We start from the raw sequence: 20,732 nt of genomic DNA, 5'->3' as shown, positions 1-20,732 counted from the left end.
CAATAGGTTCTCTCCACAAATATACATAAATCTGGCTTCCCCCCCCCATGGATAGCAATAGACTTTCAGCAACATCCTTCCCGCAAGTACCTATCCACACATCATTATAATGCGAAAAACAAGTAAACTATACTCTTTTTTAGAAAGCATCTTACTATCCAAGTCCTCGATACAGCTAAAAATGATCAGCATTGAATGAATTCAAATTCTATAAGGATTTTGCTCATGACAACTCTTCAACTCAAATTATTTCAGTAACTTTATTTTTGGTGTCGCACAGTTGACGGTGGTGTTTCCATCGGCGGTTACTTGAACTAATAGGCCCCGCCCCATTCCAAGTCGGCAACTGCATACCTTAGTGTTGCTGCTATTACTAACTTTAATTTGCATTTAACTTATTTTACTGTCTTGCAAAAAAAGTTTCTGAAGTTAGAGGTTATCTTTCACTAACCTCAAGATTTTTTTAATCTGTAGGTTGGCATGTATGCCATCAGTTTTAATAGGTACTTGAATAAAAAATACTGCAGGATGGTAGACAAAAGCAAAAAAATTTCTTCAGTTCCAGTGTCAAAAATTTATTTTACTCACTATGAATGTTTCATCTTTCTATAAACATTAATACACACATACACACACAGAAAGAACCGGTACACCAAGATCTATGCAACTTTGAAACACACACAATCCAGAAAAAAAATTGAAAAACTTGCACACTTGTTTAATGAGATTAAAATTAACATTTGAGTTATTTATCTGTATCGAGACATGTAAAAGTCACAATAATTAAGGCTCATTTTTTTTGGCAGTATAAGTTACTTCATTTAAAATTAATGACACCTCAGTAACACATGTATTTGTATTTTAGGCAAATATGCTAGAGAATAATACAGGACAGCTTCAAGATTGTGAAAACCTGGCATTGTGGTCACACCTGTTCAAAAGATGTTTTCAGTATCAACACTGCATTTGATTGGAATTGATAATAGTAACATGAAAGCAAAACTACTTTTTATTTTCGCATTAAAACACTTTTTAATGTTTATAATAATTTCGGGTTAAATAAACCTTCAGTGTTTCAAGTTTTCCAACATGAGTGAAAAATACTTGTATGCAACAAGGTAACAGAATTGACATTGTAAATATTTATTTCCAAAATATTACTGTAGTGTCCCACATTGCAGCTAGGTTGCGTGCTGCACGCTCGGTTGTGCTGATCTAGCACAAAGCTGTCCAATATTGTTTTCTAGGGTATTTGTTTCAAGCTCTTTTCACACAGGGCCACCACGCCGTCACCAAAACGTAAAATTACATGTTTCAACGAGGCGTTTCACACGAGCCGTGAGAAATGTGGCGGCGACAAGGCACTATTACACTGGCCACCACATCGCACAACTTTAAGAAGCATTTCACGTGACTCGTGGTAGAAAGCACAGTGATTTGCGGCAAGTATCAGTCAAGAAGTAGCCGACATGTGGTAGAGAACAAATGCAGACCAATCAAAAAAAATATATATATATTTCATACTGATAAGCAAGTTCAAACACTGACAAGTGTTAAATTGATATTTCCGGCTTATAACGTTTCCCCCTCCCCCTTTTCTTTAGCCCTCTTGAAATACGTTATAACAGGGTTCTAATGTACACGTAGATGAGAAATTATTTCTGTTCAAATAGTTTTTTTATTTCTAGTCTGTAGATTTCTTTGCGATCATGTGCCACGTACGGTGTGCCGGCCAGAGAAGTCGCGGTGACGCAGCGATACAGGCTGTTTCTAGCGGCGACAGAGCGTATGACTGCTGGGCGGCTGCAAGTCTGGCCCTCATGCTGAATGTCTGAACGTGTATGGCAATCAAGTAGTTAAGTCCGGTTAAACTTGGCGCTTGATGAAATATGTAGGCATGTTTATAGACCATGTTGCAGTAATAAATATTCTGCATTCGAGACAGGAGCAAACATACAATATATTTACAATACGCGCAGACACTGGCTAATAACTAAAGAAACCCCTTTACAAATTAACTCTCGCAAAACATTAATTTGCATTGATTTAAAATCACTTTTTAGTCATTAAGACCTATTCAGGGTGAAGATGTATGTACTTCAACAATGGTGGTAATCATTTAACTGACTAAGCCTTAAATGAATGTGGAACATCCGAACACACAAACCTTTCCAGGTAGTTCCGTAACCTTGACCAGAAAACAAATTGGTCGACATTCTATGCACCCATCGCCTGTCCAGCACGCTCTGCTTCATAAGGGCAACCACAGTGTTCAAATGAAATGCTGAACACATGCACTTTCCCCATTCGAGGATCGGCCCGTGGTCTGCAACATGTTCGTCGGTTGCGACGGATTATGCGCACCACTGTCGCCACACCATCGTTACACCTCACATTGTTATGGTGACACCACCGTGGTGATCCTCAAGCGAAAGGAGACTCCATTCCATTCACATGGCTGAAATTTTGTTGCTTGAAAAAGAAGAAAAAAAAAATGTACTGTATTTACTCAACACGTGCACATTTCATTTGCTACCGAATTAGGAGAAACCCAAGTCGTGCTAGGATGAAAATGTGCTTTATAAGTCTGAAATATTTATTAACTTGATAAAAAGGTCCAATTTTATTTAGATTACAAAAATGTTTAACTCTTAATTGCCAAATGGAATTTTGGAATTTTTAGAAAATCACCCACTTGTCTAAAGAATTGCTACCATACAATAAATAAGAATGTTGTACAAATACTCCTTTGATTTAACAAATTCAACTATGTGTAAAGGTCTAAATGACAATCCCCCCCCCAACCCCCCAGAATTTTGAAAAAGTCCCGTTATTTTGGAATATGGAAAAAGAAGCACATATATATAATATAAACACACAGTATTTATTACTGTGTAAAATCACAAAATGGTAATAGAATTTTTTTTACATAAAACTACAAATTAATTTGTATTGATATTTAATATAGATAATGGAACTTTTTTCCAGATAATATTTTCCTTTCTAAGCACTAAATTAAAAATAAAACATAAATTATTAGTTTTACACACTTGGTGGTGCATAGGTAAACACAGTACAATTCCATCTTTAACACTTATTATCGTAAACATGATAATATAGTGTAATAGCAAAAGCAGTTAAAAACCTCAGCAGGTAGGTATACACTTAGCAAACACATGCACACACTGTCATTCGACTGAAAGTCATATCTTATTTTAAAGTAACAATCCTTTATAGACTGTGAACAAATATTTAACCAAAGCTAAAACTATGTTAGGGTTTTGTACTCACATCTAACTAGCAATACATTACAAGTATATGGGTTAACATAAATTTTACAACCAGTAGGAAAATAAAAATTTAAGGAACATAAGGTGTGACTACATTAAAACATAACCCAATCACAGGTGAAAAAAAAAAATTGAAACAATATTTGTTATAAATAACCTGAAAAAGCTTTTGCAGAAGTAACATCAGTGTTATTTTAAACAACATATCACATTCACAATAACTTGCAAATACATAATCAAGTTGGTTAAGAAAGTTTTAATAAATTTAAAGCAAGTATTGGTGTTGGACATGAAAAGTACATGAGTAATTAATGCATTCTATGATCTGACAGTCATATTTCCGGAACAAACACACAACACGGCAAAGTACCGCTAATCATGACACTGCTCATCCAGACATTTGGTTAATCGTGAAGGGGATTAAAAAAAAGCAGGATTCGTAGGTTAAAAACTTAGGTATACATATATAGTAGTATTTAAAATAAAATTAAGCTGTAGCAGAAGTTACATTTGTAGAAAAAACATCATTTATATAATTTTACTTACCTAAAACATGTATAACATGCATTTAAAGGAAAATTTAATTTTTTCTGGACTTTAGGTGATTCGGACAGAGTCCAATCCCATCAGGTCTGGATTAGCAGGTCTCTTCTACTGGACTTCATTAGACACCTTTTTGAATTAAGTACAATTTGTATGAACAAAATAGGAGTAAAATTATGCAAGTGTAGTACATAGGGCAGATAACATTTAAAAATTGACAACCATGATTATTATGAATATATATCTTGAATATGATAAAAATTAGGCAAATAACTCACATAATTTTATGGCTATTAAATTGCAGATAGTTAAAATGCTTACAAGTTATTAAAATTTTAATCAAATAATGAATTAACTTAGAAATTTTGAAATGGACATTTAAAAAAAAAAATGAACATGGTCATCAAGCATAAATGGCTTGTAAAACATAAAGACTACATGTTTTAAGATGCAAATGGTAAATCACATTTCCAACAATTTTATGCACTCTAAATAAATTGTTTCTTATCAAGACAGAATTTTGATTAATTCAGGATAACCACATCTATAAAAAATTATTTTTCTGCAATGTGCAACATTTGCAATAACTGGAAAAATAATTTATCACAGTTTATTTTATTATTATTATTCCATTAAATGAAAATTTTTCATGGAGGGATTCTGTATCGTAACTTTATGGACGTTGCGGACAATCAGGGCGAATGGTCATGAGCATCCAACAAAAATTATGTACATAAAATTACATACAATTTAGAAATACATGACATTTATGAACATCAAAATACATTTATATACAGAATCAAAAGTTATGCTTATAGAGGTTATTATATTTTTTTTTGCAAGTATAATACTGACAAAAACAGCAGCATCTTTTGTTATCACAAAGTCCTCATCATGTTCCTTATCTACATAACTGTAGTGCAGGTCACATAATGTTAGGGATGGAATAGTTGAATCCAAGAAACACAAGACAGTTTAGGAATTCAAGTTTAATCAAATTAAATAACACAATAGTTAGCCAATGATGCATTGTTACAATCTTGTAAACTGTAAGCCAACTATGGTCCTGGATATTATTTATTTTCATTTGTTTTTGTTCAAGTTTAATGAAACATGCACTATTTTTATTTGCACGCCTGAATTTTGAGAATGAATGGGCTTGGATCCAACCAATCCCCACAATTGGTCCTAATACACATGCACGGCTAAATTATCGCACCACGTACATACTAGATCTCACTACCTATCCAAAATATCAAGGTTCTGAAGAACCACACACACAAAAAAAAAATTATTTACATATAATAATTAGGAAATAATTTCTTCTGTACTATCACATTAGCCATACATGTTCGAAAGGTGTAAGTACCCAAGTATGGCAATTCTAGAGATAAAAAAAAAGCAGTAAAAAATATAACTTGTTGATTGGAGACAACTGAGGTGGATTTCTGTATAATCAAAGTGAAAAAATTGATTTTATAAAAGTAATGCTTTTCTGTTAGTATTTTTCTTCTAAATTGCTAGTGAGAGTACACATTAGCACTTTAAAATCACAAATTTTGATAGGGAAGCACTGAAATTTACTCACTTCAGTCTAAAGACTCCAGTTACCGTCATAAAAAAATCAAAATTTCAAAAATTAAAAAAGATACCACTATTTTCAGGTATTTTCACCCCCCCTCACCAGCTTTCCACTTGTGGCTTTGGTAATTTAAATTTCGGGATAGCTCCAAATTTGTAACCTTACAAAGAAAGTACGTGTTCGGTTAAAAACGAAAACAGTACGGGCCAAACCTCTCGTGAGCTGTGAGGGGTAAGCAGGTCGGAAGGGGCAGGAGGGATAATCTGAGCGGAAACTAGTTGAAGCACAAAGCATAAGTGTTCACTGGTAACATATACAGTTAAGGCCCTATCAGTCAAAGGGAAATTTCATGGAAGTTACGGTGCAAAAATATACTTGGACAGCGGTGTCAGCTGCCGAGAAAGTTTTAGCATACTGCTGGCCGTTTTGAAGCAAGGTTTGGTACAATGGTCAGGCGAAACTTTTTTGTGGAAGGTTTGTTTCGTGAGCCTATCAGGTGGTAGCAGTAGAGCACTTTTAATGAAGCAAGTAGTGGTAGTTATATTTCATACAAATTGTATTTTATACCAATTAAAGGAAGAAATGTGTGGACTTCTGAAACTGTTACGGTGTTTTGCGATAAACATGGAGATTATTCGGAAAACTACCATTGTAAAACCTTTGAAATAGTGCTCTGTCAGATACAGCAAAATATGTGCGTTAAGTGCAAAAGGAAAAGTCTCGGAGGTTAAATCAAAACTTGCTAAGCCCTTCTTTACGCAGTTTTACCTCTTTTTCTGTGATAATTATTGCTGCCACATTTAACAGTAATTTCTGTAGAGTATGATGCATATTTTAGCATTTGTGCTATGCCTGCAGCAAACATATTCAACACGTGATAATTTCTTCCATTGAAACATCTACCGCAGAGTGCATGCAAGGCCACATCTAAGGTTTCATTAAATATTTCATTGCAGACTGTATGAAACCATTCATTGTAGTTTACAGGCTTTACACTACAGACTGCAACCAACTTTTGTACAGCACACATCCACAAAATCACCTTCTTAGTCATAAGCTTGGATGCGTTCATGCATTATCTCAGTGAGTCTGCATTCACAGGAGGGAATGTCATTATTGTCGAACAATGACTCTTTATGGCAAGTTAAACAGCACCAAGTCTTTCAATCACTATAACCTGATAAAATAAACATACATAATTAAAAAAAATAACCTACACCCAAAAAGGATGTTAACTTTGCGTAAAAACCAGCTTGCTCTTATCAAGATTCCAAACTCGCACAATGCACAAAGCTAGAATTTAAAAATTATAAAAGGAAAAAAGCATGCAGACAGGCACCATTTTAGTAAGTTGTTCACAAAATGAAAAATAATGAACAAGGATTAAGAATTGAGTTTAATTATGTTTTCATTAACTGAAACTACATTTTCCCCAACACACCTATCTAATGCTCTACAATTCACAGACGTTAACTGAACGTATCCAAGCAAAATTTCCATTCATAAAAAACAAACTTTTTTTGTAATAATAAAAAATGGAACTAAAGCCAACAAATTCTAGTGCATAATAGTTTAACAATTTCATAAACAAAAAAGTAAACCAATAAATTTATGTTCTACCCATACTCATGCATGAATCTTCTAATCAGTACGGAAACTTGTTTTAAAATGGTTAATATTTTACCATAACCTCTTCTGCTGTTACTACATACAGTACATAGCAGAAAACAAGGCGGTGGCAGAGAAAAATTGTGTTCACACTATGGAAACCTTTATACTACCATAGTACAAAACAGGCTTAAACAAAGAAGTTAAAACTGTTAAAAGCCCGCTTGTAAAATTAATGCATTACACATTATTATTATTATCATCTAACGTACCGGGTATGTACTTTCAATGTAAATAATGTGTGAGTAGCTACAAACCCCACAAAAATTTGACACTTCAAACAAAATAAAAAAAATGACATACGGCTGTCTTTGTAAGAAATATAAAACACATTGAATTTAATAAATAACACAAACAAACTACATATATTACGAAAAACAAATCGGTGAATAAAAATACTTCAAATTTTAATATTACTATAATACATTCTAGAGGTAGAATTCATAGAGCAAATGGGTACGAGTGAATACAATACAATACAATACAATCAATAGCAGTCAGTACTAAAAAGTCTCAGTTATGAGATATCAATTTAAAATTTCCAGAATAACAGTGAATCCTACATCGAGACAGAGGGCACACTCTTCTCTGATTACATTTGGCAGGCAAGGCACCACTGTCGGATAATAACGGGAATAATGAAGATATGTTATATGTTTTAGCTTTGGACCACTTAAACATACAGTACAACATAACAATGAAACCCTTCCAAACTGAATGTAATAATTGCGTCAAAGCGTTAAACTCACATTATATGCATTACAAATTAAAAGAAACTTGCATTTTTCCTGATTTCATGACGGACTGGATCACACCTGTACTGCAGATCAATGCCTCAGTTTGATGCTAAGAACTTCACAGAAGCATCTAATGGCATGTCAGTACATAGTCACCTCTGTTAACATGAACAGTAAATTATTTGGTTTTTAAGATTTGTATGAGATACTCTCCAACATTAAAAGCCATCTAAATAAAAATTGTTTCAGATTAATTCTACTCTATACAAAAATATACTAAACAAAATTAGCGGAACAAATTTTTGTACGTAACAAAAAAAAATTTTTTAAGCTTACATCTTTCACTCGTCATCGACTTGCAACACAGGGCTTCAAAACACAAGGCACAATTCGAAACACATAAACACAAAAATAAATACATATTTGCATTGATAATACTATTACAAACACTTGAAACAATTAACTTCACAGAAGAAAGTAACAGTGTAATAACTACACATCATATACATTTTCACACAAATATAAGAACATAAATAATTTTATTTCTCTACGTGGCTTTAAATATAGTGTATCTTTTTAATAGGTTTTATATAATAAAACAAAAAACTTTTATTTGTACAAAGTGCTGCACAATTTGAGGCACCAATTAGTTATTAAAACAAGATATTCCAATAAGAATGAAAATCAGTTTTCTACTTCAAGTTTATACAATACTTGATGAGCCGAGTTGTTTATATCGGATCGAGACAAAACCTGTACCAGTAACGGCAGTTTAAACATGTCCCTAACTGAATAAACAACAGAAAAGGCTAATGTTTTGAAAATCAGTTAAAGTATAGAATAAAAGCAAGGTGTATGATTTTATATCACGAAATTATTGCAGTATCGTTAATGATGAATACAAAATAAATCTTTGAGATTAAATTTTCTATAAAAACTAACACAAATATTAAGAAAAGAACTTAACTGAGGTTACTGAGCTGTTTTTATATTACTAATTAAAAAATCATTCCACATTTTGATACTGTCTACATTAATTCTTACTAGATATATTCAAAAATGACATAATAGCCCTAAATATTTCATAAATGTTTTTCTGTAGAATAAATGTTGATTTTATAGTATCATAATTTGATTTTTTTTTAAAACTGTAGTAGGTAATGACTAGAGACATGCATATTTCGCGATTGCGATAAAACGAATTTTTACGCGAATTTGAGTACATTTTTAAGAATAACGCGAATTTCTCACATTTTGGATAATAACGCGAAATCCTTGAATTTTCGGCGAACAGTCAGAACATTTTCCTCATTCGAACACGGCAATTCAATTTGTAAATACAGTAACAAACGTGAAACAACAAAAAACCAAAGATAACTACCCACACAGTGTATTTTATAACATGAAAAGTTGCTTTTATTTCTAAACATGTAACAATTTAAGCCTAGGCGTGTAAAAGTCCGAGTAATTACAGCAGGAGACAATCTAAAATGTACTAGGGAAAAACGTAAACTCACGAATATAGAAACGTAACGGAAATGTCGGAAATGTCGGAAATATTACGTGGCTGATCGTAACATTGTAAGTGCTGATACTGTATTTATGTCACAACTTAGCCGAAATACTGGTACGAGACATGAACTTCACAAGATAAAATGAGTGGAATCTTGGTAACTGTTTTATACGTATTATATAATTTCGGAAGTATTATACTGTTGACGCATATTTTTTAAACTAACCATTTATTTGTGGGGATCGTAAATTATTAATTATTGGTATCAAGACATCAAGATGAACGTAAACTTGAACATGTCACGGCAGCGAGTAAGCGGGTGCGTATACCAATAAACTGGTATTAGAACTGGACAAAACTGGTACACGGGAGGTGGAGCTTATATTTTTTTTCCGCTAGGCTCGCTTCTATTGGCTGGCTGCTGATGGAAGGTCACGAGTCTGGGCGGAGCATTGAATGAGTTATACTGCGCATGCGCAGCTCAGAGAACAGACGCCGCACTGGGCCGCACTGTAACAACAGATGATCGAGTACAATGACCTTTCTCCGCGCAAGGCGCGCAATTGACGGTAAATTTTCATCAATTTGCGCCCCTTTTTTATTTATTTTTACTGTGTAATGTAGCCCGTTCTGAACGCGGCAGGATGCGACTGTATTTTAATTAACTTTAACGTATTTCTTACTTTTCCCTTTATTTACACTTTCCCGCTTTTTACACTTTTTTACTTTGTCCCCATGAAAAGTGCAAATAAGGGGTTTTGCTGTATTTTGATATTCGGCTCGCCTGGACAGTCGATTATCACGGTGTTTACAGCAGGTTGTTTCTCGAAGCGTTGTTCTCTTATATAGTCTTTGGCGTTGTTTGTCCATTGCGTCCATTTTTATTAACCAAATACCAAATTTAAAATGCAAACACGGTGACGATTCGTAACATTCTGTTGTGCGCAAGTTAAAGTTTAACGGGTCGAATTTTGTTACAGATAGTTTTCAACGTCTGTGAAATAAATTAAAGGTGTACAATTTAAAGGTCGGCTAAAACATTAGGCCTATTAAAATGCCTAAAGTGCCGGTAACTGCAAAACAGCGAGCCTCTGAATTTTCTCAACACGGACTTTATGCTAGTGATTCAACCACACTTTTTTGTCGTCACTGTAATGTCACCGTCTCTTGGGATAGGAAAGACTCATGTGAAAAACATGTAGGCAGTGAAAAACACAAGAAGCGTCTCTCTTCATTGCAAGGCTCATCTAGTGCGTCTGAACGCCAGTCGTCAATATCTTCAGCGTTTCAGACAGCAAAAAATAATGTCCAAAAAGACAAAAAGTTGGAATTTATAAAGGAAACAGCAGAGACCTTTATAAAGGCAAATATACCCCTTGAAAAGCTTGATGATCCTAATATCAGGGCATGGCTGAACAAATACATCGAAGGTGCTGGAGACATGCCACTTGCGAGAACAGTCCGTGAGAAATATGTAGGGGACATAGCCAAATGCAGAATTGAAGATGCCAAAACTGCATTAAAGGACAAAAAAATTGACATACTGTGCGACGAAACAACAGATAAAATGGGTAGGTGTGTATTTGTTGTTTTATTTAGAATTCTGAATCTTCAACAGGATAAACCAGAAATATTTGTTGCAGGAGTTCACTTTCTTGAAGCTGCTAATGCCACAAACTGTGTGAGGGCAATTTTAGATTCACTCAAAATGTACAATGTACAGTATGGTGATGTGCTCTCAGTAGTAACCGATGCTGCTCGTTATATGACCAAGGCTGTTAGTACTCTCGAAGTAATCCTTGGAGACCAGTTAACGCATGTCCAGTGCTGGGCACATAAGTTAAATCTAGTTGGCAATGTCTGGGTGAAAGAGTTGCCTGAGTTGAACAATGCTATGAGCAAAATAAAAAATGTGTTCAACAACACCAGGAAAAGAAGGCACCTGTATGCTAGCTTTCTTGAAGAAAAGCATGGAGAGAAACGTCCATTGTTCCCACTTCCTGTTGTTACTAGATGGAATTCCTGGTTCAACAGCGTTTTTTATGTAGCAGACTACATACATGACATTGTTGATTTCTGCAAAACAGATGAACTAAAGGCAACACAAAATTCAGGGGTTGAGTTTCTGTGTTCACTCACAGAAAATGACATTTCTCTCATTCTTTGTCAAGCTGTCTTTGTGAAAGAGCATGCCAAGAGCCTTGTAGAGCTAATACAGAAACTTGAAGGTTCTTTGTATCCAACTGCCCATTCACTATATGGGGACTTGCAAGGTATAAAAAAAAAATTTGAAAACATCACTCGTGGCATTTATTTTGAGGCAACCAGTAGAGCTTTGTCTAACATGCCCCCCGCTAAAGCTGCTGAAGCTAAAGTGTCCATCACAAGAACAGCAACACAAGCCCTTTCCAAACTGAACTCTCTCATGACAACTGACCCAAGTAGAAAGAGATTTGAAGCAATTCAAATTTTTAGTCAGGAAAGTTTGTTGCTTGCTAAATTAAACCCAGAAATGGTGCAGAAACTGAAAACTGTCCATAGTCTCTACTCCATAAGCACTGAAGAATTAACAGCTGGTTTTGGTCAGCTTCAGGACATTGTTACAAAACAAATGGAAACAGACAATTCAGTGGACGTAGTGAAGTCATTGAATGTAGTAAAGCTGTCACAGCCATTGTTTGCTTCCAGCTGCCTTGAAGCCATCTGGATGCCTTCTGCAAACGTTGACTGTGAACGATTTTTGTCCTCATATAACACAGTCTTAACAGACCGCAGGACAAATTTAAGTGAGGCTAATTTGTGTATCATGGCTACTTTTGCTTTCGAGAGCTAAAGTTTGAGGATTTTGTTCCATGTGTTTATGTCACTATTTTAGAGACTTCATATTTATTTTTGCTGGTTTAGGTACTAAAATATTTTCAATTACTGTATGTAAAAAGTGATGTGTAAATTCGATTGTAAATTACTGCTGCTAGTGCAACTGTACAATGCAAGAATGTGTCCAAAATTTCAAGGTATGCTTAGCTTAATTTTTTTAATTTATAGTGCTAAAACTATTTAAAAAATAACACCGCTTTTGATGTATGATAACACCACTTTTAAGGGTAAATAACAACGAATTTTGCTATAAAATAAACCCCAAAACTGCATGTCTCTAGTAATGACTGAATCAAAAAAAGGTTGAAGCAAAAGTTTCACTGCACAAGACTATGCACAGATGTGCTTTAAGCAGACTAGATCTGCAGAACTAGAACCTCAGATAATGAATTCATGAATTACCACTTATGGATACCATTACCAGTACAGATTTCTGATGGTAGAAACAAGCCAACCTAAAAGGTTCCATCAAAATAATGTCATTGATAGAGGAGTGATGCATTAGTGCAGTTGCATTATTAGCTGCCATAAAGCATGAGATTCACCCCCTCTTATAAGTGCATTAGGGGAGTGCGAGTACTCAGTATGTTGTTATCCATTAAGTGAAAACAGGAATGATTCACTTTTGTTTCTAATAGAAATCCTTTTAAAGAAAATTATAATAAAATGTTTGTTTGTCTTACATGAATATTTTAGTGCCAAATTTAGGTTTTTTTATTTAACTGAAATGATTTTATTAATATATACTATATATATTTTTCTAAAAAAAAGTCAACTGAATCATTCCTAATTTTAGCTATAAATTCCAAATTTAAATATTAAATATTTTTGGTACAACAGCTAACATAACTTTGACTATGACGTCATATATTCTGAAATAATAAAGAAATTCTCATTAAATCAACAATTTTGATAAAGAAGTAAACTTTAATGACAATTTTTTAATTTAATTTCATTTTCACAAAAATGAGCTTACTATTATTTTACTTTTGTTTTATTAAAGACTAGCAGCATTCGCACAAGCCTATAGTTCATAATAAATGAACTGGGTGCACCCCTGTGTACCACATAAACAATACATTACAGAGTAAAAAGTTTGATTTACAATCAAAAAATTTCTACCTTTTAAAAATTCAGTCTTGATGTACACCAATGAATACGATACAAAATAAATAATCTGCACTTCTATTCATAAGATATTTTCATAAATTATGTAGCATTGTATAAAAGTATTTTATAAAAAAATTTTTATAGGGTATAAATGGTGCATTTCCTTTTCATAGAGAAAACAGTTTGTTCAAATTTTACTTCAGCTGCAAAACTCTGGCAATGGACGTACTATACCTTCACTATAGGCTCGATGAACGCTCTCACAAACAAAGCGATACTGGATCTGTTGGGGCAAAACCAGGGTTTTATCAACAATGTGTACAAATTTTTTTTTATAGATAATTTACATCCATTTCTTTATATAATAATAAAACAATCATGTGTGAACATTGCACACATGTAAAACGCTCTTATTTCAAAATAGCTAATGCCCAGCATGTGTTGCAATGCCTCAATAATTTTTTTTTGTAATGTATGTTAAGAGCACATATACAAAGCAACTCTCTAATTCGTCTACCGCTCTGTATCTGTGTGTCTCTCATTTATATACCTATATATATACATCTCTAGCTCTATATCACTCTATAACAAATTATAATATTGTCATAATTTATAATGTGGGGAGAACTGGGTTCGTAAGGGATAGCCCAATTAAGTTTTATTGATTACTAATATTTACATCATTAATAAATAATCCTACTTAAAACTGCCTAGTTACCAATTACTCGCACTTAAAAACGTTTATTCTCAAGTCGCTCAATGTCTGTCAAGTTCCGCAGTTCGCAATCCTCACTGGAGCTAGACTCAACAGTGGTTCGCCCCCTTACCTCACGCCTGTCCACACACACACACACACACACACACACAGTCGCTGCACTCTCACGATCAAGTCGAATACCGCGTCGTGCCACTCTCAGGCGGAGGGAGGAGGGGGGAAGGGGGATAGGAGTGTGTGTGTTTGTCCCCCACCCTCTTGGCCGATGCCACACTTCCCTTCGCTCGGAATCTACCCGGAACTGTCGCGGGACTCACTCGGAACTCAACACTCACGCGGCACACGTCGTGGGACTCTCTAACGCAGAGGCCGGCGTCGCTGCTTAAGTACCCGGGCACCCGGGTTTGAGATCGACATTCCTAAGGAGGCGTTAATAAAATTTCTTAGTTACAAAATAATAAGGTAATTAATATAGACTAAGACTTAAAACGAATATATACTAATATAGATTTATCTTGGAATTGTCCGTTCTATCTTGAAACCTTGAACAATTTTCATTTTACTAATTCTAAAAAAACAAATATGTGAATAACACAGTTGTGCCCCGCCTGCTTTAAATTATTTACTTTATAATGACATCATGATTTCTTGTCAATGCTGGAAGTGAAAGAAATTATGTTTACAAATGGACAAAAAAGTTACAATTATGCTGTATTTATGAAATAAAATCATATTATAGTGAGATTACAATATTACAATGTTTTCCCTGCAAGTACAGACATCTAACCCTCAAGTAATTTACATATTTTGTGTATTAGTAAAACGTGAGTTGCATAAACGTTGTGAGCTCACTAGCCGGCAAATACAGCAATTGTTTTATGTGAATCTATTTTACATACAAAGAAATTACAGTTCTACCTATCGTTCTAACTATGATATCATTAGTTATATGGTAAAAGCCCTTACAGCTAAAGAATAAATTGTTTGATTCCAGGTTTGAACCAAAATAAATTGGAAAGAAATTTACATGTGTGATTTTGTATTTCTTATCAACAAATTTTATCATTACTGATGTTGGTACATTTTCGAACCAACTGCGAACGTTTATCAATTTATTTTTATTTTTCTACAGCAAATTTCTTGAAGACATGATTTATACAAATTATTTTAGTGTAAATAGAAGTCAAGATTAAACTACATTAAATATATATGGTGTAAAATAATATCTGGTATGCAAAACACTACCTTCATAAATAAACAAAGTGTGATAAATGAAACCAATAACACAGAAAACTCTAGCTCTGATAATTCTAAAAAATCTTTTTAATTATAGAGAGTTCAGTTTCAGGCTATGTTGACCAAATGTTTTATTTCTTTATTAGTTTTTTACACGCCAACCAACACAAAAGGGATAATACGAAGGACAACTGCACACAGGATAGACACTAGTATGTACACCATGTGTAGGCGTCACCTAGTAGGGGACAACACACCACACTACAAGACAAAAGTGACAACCAAGATTTACACAAACACGTAACACACAAAAAACCAGAAAACAAAGGAAATACACTGGTACAAAAACAAATGATTAACAAGTGTAAGACAAAATTACTGGCGTTTGATGTAAAAAAAAAAAAAAGTAAACATTAATTCAAACTTAAGTAGAAATAAGGAGATCAGTGTCGAACTGAAGATAAAAAATAAGATGGATTACAACAAGGTAGGATCACTTATCACAATTATAAGTAAGAGTGTGAGGAGCAAGGGGCGTAGCCAGGGCGGGGGAGGTTTTTTAGGGGTTCAAACACATCACCCCACCACCCCTTAGCACCCAAATCTTTAATTAAATTTCTTATTCATCACTCAAACAAATTTCGTATTAAAATTAATAAAATTTTTTAACATTACAATAATTAAATTTAAGAACCGAAAACTGCTAAAATCCAAATTCTCCCGGGGCAGGACCCCCCTAATACGGTGGGAGGGGGGAAGGGCATGCTTCTCAACACCCCCCCCCCCCCCCATACACAAGTCCTGGGGCTACGGCCACCGGCGAGGGAAGTGGTACTCACGGGCGTCTGTATCATCATGGGGCGCTGGTCGCGCATGGCCCGGACGATGTCCAGCGGGTAGACGGGCTCGTTGGCCTCCACCAGGCACATGGCTGTCTCCATGAGCACCAGCACTCCCGTGCGGCCGATGCCCGCCGAGCAGTGCACCACGGTGGGCTCCACCATGCCGGCCCGGGCCTGCCTCACCCGCCGCGCGAACTGCAGGAACCGGGTCGAGTCCTCCGGCACGCCGTGGTCGGGCCACGCCAGGTACTGCATGTGGCTGATGTGGCGCTCCTCCTGCGTCTGCAACGCCACGCCACGCCAAACATAACACAGCGTGTCTGCAGACTGAACTTCCGTGGGTTCATTTTTTTTTTATTCGTAAAAAAACTTTTGAAATGAATCGCAACCGTTTCAATGAAACTTCGTAAAACGTTTCACGATGCCGAAAGGTCATACATCGTTGCTGTTACTGCGTGTCGAAAAATTGGCATTTTTTAAATTTTTTGCCTGTTTGTGTATTTCGGAAGGCAACCTATGTTGCGGCCAAAAGTCGTTTTGTCAATGACTGTAAAGTAAGAAGCATAATTCTAAGAACACTACCAAATTTCATAACATAATATGATAACCCTGATGAATGAAACAAGATTTTTTGATCTCCTGGAAAGTGAGACGTTTTGACATACGACCTTTTGCAGTAACAGCGAACAGAGAGAGACAGATGGACGAAAGAATAAGACAGTGTGTGTGCGCATGCGCTTGTTTGAGAAAATAGATACAGGTATCCTATACAGTAGCTGTGAGTGCCTTGAATTTCATATTTGCCACCAGCGGGCTCGCGTTCCTCCTTGTTCAAACAGCAGCGCAGAGAGCGATGCTGAGACAGTCCCTGCATTTCCCGCATAGATAGCGCTACCTGTTATGAATTTCATATTTCGTTCAGAGATTTGGCGTGAGCCAAAAAGGCAGAATTGTTTGAAAAAACAGTAACACGCACAGGTTTTTTTTTTAAATCTGGGGATAAACATCCAATAAACTACGAAACCCCGTTTTCAGTATAAAAACGAGGTTTACAACGTAGGGGGCATCAATTGTTTATAGCAAAACGTAGCTATGGAATCTTAAGATGACACCTTAAAACTATAAATGGACGTAGTTATTGCAAAAAGGAACCAACCCACATTAAACCCATTCTGAGTATTTTGAAGCTAAAGTCAATTATAAATTGTAATTATCGTATTGATAACATAATGTGGGTATAATTTCAATAGTCCAGTATAAATACTGATATGATTAATAGCAACGACGGCACGATCAACCTTTTACTATTTTAATTTTTTTTTTCAAATAAAATATAGCCAAATTGTGGGTTGGTTCCTTTTTTGCATAACTACGTCCAAATATCAGTGAGATAACAACAATTGTAGGGTGCTTTTTGAATTGAAACGTCTTTGGGCGCGACGAGATTTAAAACTTCGATGCCGACGTGTGAAATGGAACGTTTGTAACGGTGAACAGGATGGAGGGAATAGGCGTTCGGCCGAGCGACAAACTTGCTCCTACCTCGGGGCAGGTGAGGCGGAACTCGCGGAACACGAAGCTGCCCGTCTCGTCGGCCTCCTCCTTGAGGCAGGCGACGCGCAGGTGGCCGAACTCGCCCGCCTCACCGGGCTGCGGCCAGTACTTGTGGCACTTGGAGCGGCCGCGCTCGGCCAGCGGCGTCACCATCACCACCAGCGTGCTCTGCGCCTCCAGCACCATCTGCCAGAAGTCCGCCACCGTCCCGGGCAGCGGGCCTGCGCGCACGGGGGGCAAACCACCCCGAGTGAGCCGACGTCACCCGCCTCCCCACCACCTCCCGGTTACATCTTCTTACCAAACAAACAGCAGTCTGCGAGTATTCTAAAAATTATTTATACTCGTGAATTATTAGACATTTTATTCAACATTTCAAAAAAAAAAAAAAAAAAAAAAAAAACTTTTTTTATTTGTTACTAAAAAAAATTAATAAAAAAAAAGGGAAACAGGTATGAAGCTAAGAAGATTAAAAGAGAAAATTTTTTTTTCCCTCCCTCTGCAACTTAAATACATACCATATTTACCCGAATATAAGACGACTTTTTTTTACCATAATTTATAATTCAAAACAAAGGGGTCGCCTTAGATCCAGATACACTGATTTTTAGGCAAACATACCTATTTTGGGGGTCAAATGTTTTCGGGTTGTGCAGTAGTTTATTGGCTGCACATGTTACAACCGATGTTTTTGGAATGTTCTATAGCACAAGATGGCTGACTATCTTATAGACTAGTCTCTTGTACAAAAAACATTAATGTAGGTTATATATACAGTATACTTCCTTGCTGTGATTATTTTATTGACAACAATGAAAATGATGCATCAGCATAATGAAACTCTTAAGTCTTAACAGTTTCAGTACCAGCCATATAGGTACAGTAGAATCTCGTTATAGCGAGCACGGTAATAGCGAGAACACGGCTAAAACGAGGTATTTTTGAGGAATTTACGGCGAAATCGCTTGAAGCGAGCTTTTGTTATTTGTCTGCTTTATCTCCACCCCTTTCACTCGCCACTAGACATCTTGCCGTAGACGCCTGTCACATTCTTCAGCCTTACAGTCGCCACCTAAGTGAGTGGCTTTAAAAATAGAATCCCGTCCTTTCTTTCTTTTATCAAACTTCCGTCGGCACTAGAGCTGTAGCAAACCGTATGTATTCGGTACTGAGAAACGGGTGCGCCATCTAGTACCGAGTAATGAAACGTTACACACGGCTGCATCTCGTTACTCACATTTTTCGTATGTTTCACGCATGCGCGCGCATATTAGATGAATTAACGTTACAAAGAACGAGGTTTGTTTATTAAGTAAATTATAATTTGGAAATTCGTCGTCCAAGTTTATGTATGTTTTTGTTTTTATAATCATGTATTTTCATGTTTTTTTTTGGTTATCTTAAAAGAGATAATATTAAAAAGCAGCTCTAATGAGATTTAATCGTTTCTTGGTTAACAAAAACTATTAATTATCAAATATTGTTAATTGTTTATATTCTATTTATTATTATTTACGCGACGTCATACTGTACACGTACGCAATACGACTGGATTCGTTGCTGCAACATAACATAGCATGTTATGCGGTTTCAGAAGTAACGAGTAACGTAACGATAGTAACGAGTACTAATTGTTATAGTAATGAATACATACAGGTACACATTTTTTCGTAACCTTTACACCTCTAGTAGGCACTACCGTATTTATTTCCGAATCGCTAGGACAGTTTTCTTGTAACTTTTGTTTCGGTCAGTTGTTGGGGTATCTGTCCGGGAAAGGGGTGGTAATGGTTTGAGTTTTATCCCAAATTTATTTTCTAAAAAAGTTGACATGTTTCTTTAAATGAAAAAAGTATAGTTTTCCAGCGACTATTTCGTTTGAGGCGTACGTGTGTTGCCACACTCCTGCTTTTTTGTAAGGAATTAAATCGTCGCGCTACACTAGCACCACCTGTTAGCAACATCCCGAACCAACATGGCCGTCAGCAGACAGCCCGCGTCGACAATAGATAGCAGGACAATGCTGCGTCGGCCGCGGGCTGAGATGCTATACAGTAGAACCCCTGTCATACACTTTTCAACGGAGGGCACAAAAATGGTGTATGATGCGGGAAAGTGTATGAAAAGGGAATGGCAAAAATAATTTTTTTTTTCAATCTAGCATACAAGCACAATGTCAGATTAAACTTAAATACATAATGTGTAAATAATTGCATTATATGAAAGATATGAATTCATAATTATATATACATATAATAAAACCACCAGAAATGTAAAATACAGTCCATAATCAAGTAAAGCTGACATGAGAAACAGTGGCCTTACAAAATGTTATGAAGTCCTTTCTTGGAGGGCAGGAAAAGTCACCAAGCCTAAATTAGAAATTAAAAAAATTAGGCTATTGTAAAAAGAAAATCAGAAATGTATGCTTGTTTGTTTCTTTTTACAAACAACTTTATGCAACAGAATAATTTTCAATAATATTTTTAACTTGAGAAACGTAAAATACAAAACACTCCGATCGTAAGAAAACAATAACAAACGGGTATATTCAGTTCAAAGATTAATGAATGCACAAAATACGAAATCCGTGCCTTGGTAAAGCGCGTGCACCATTTTCATAATCATTGCTAGTTTGCGCCACTAGTCTCGCTTGGTGCTGGCCATAGATGCTACTAGCGAAGTGCACAGTCTTCCTGATACTATCAATATCTATGGTGGGATAAATTTATTTTCTTACGTTTGCAAATGTAAACAATGAACGTTTTTCAAAATAAAAGCATTAAAACGTAGTTTATCAGGAGGAATATAACAAAAAAATTTGTGAATTTTGGGCTTTTACGCTTCGTAAAAACGTATGAAACGGGAAATTAATGATTTTATAAGTGTATGTTCCGGGAAAGTAAACCATTGTAAACATAGTACTTTCGGCGGGACCAAAATTAATCGGCGTATGACACGGGAACGTATCATCGAGGTTCTACTGTACTTACCTGGCGTGGTAGGGTATTCCATTCTGGTTATTTTGACGCAATCGGTGATCGCATCCGTACTTACGGGGTATC

The 20,732-nt window shown here is 35.7% G+C and overlaps 1 protein-coding gene across 4 annotated transcripts in view; it reads right to left on the bottom strand.

Annotated features, from left to right (window-relative positions):
- Positions 1–559: 559 nt before the first annotated feature.
- LOC134536921 (tyrosine-protein phosphatase non-receptor type 4) overlaps positions 560–20,732 on the bottom strand; it is a 52,039-nt gene continuing 31,866 nt past the window's right edge. For 2 of the 4 annotated variants that reach the window (XM_063377008.1, XM_063377009.1), the window contains exons 17-19: positions 17,656–17,888; positions 16,111–16,395; positions 560–13,603 (exon numbers count right to left, since the gene is read on the bottom strand). In XM_063377008.1, coding sequence (XP_063233078.1) covers positions 13,520–13,603; positions 16,111–16,395; positions 17,656–17,888 — 602 coding nt within the window. In that variant the 3' untranslated portion in view covers positions 560–13,519. Of the gene's footprint in view, positions 13,604–15,070; positions 16,396–17,655; positions 17,889–20,732 lie in introns of those variants that run through there. The other 2 variants (XM_063377006.1, XM_063377007.1) reach the window with 1 other exon arrangement.

Source organism: Bacillus rossius, chromosome 11, assembly GCF_032445375.1.
Source record: "Bacillus rossius redtenbacheri isolate Brsri chromosome 11, Brsri_v3, whole genome shotgun sequence".
NCBI classification, from domain to species: domain Eukaryota; kingdom Metazoa; phylum Arthropoda; class Insecta; order Phasmatodea; family Bacillidae; genus Bacillus; species Bacillus rossius.
The sequence above is the reverse complement of the archived record's forward strand: the minus strand, read 5'-3'. Positions and strand labels throughout refer to the sequence as shown.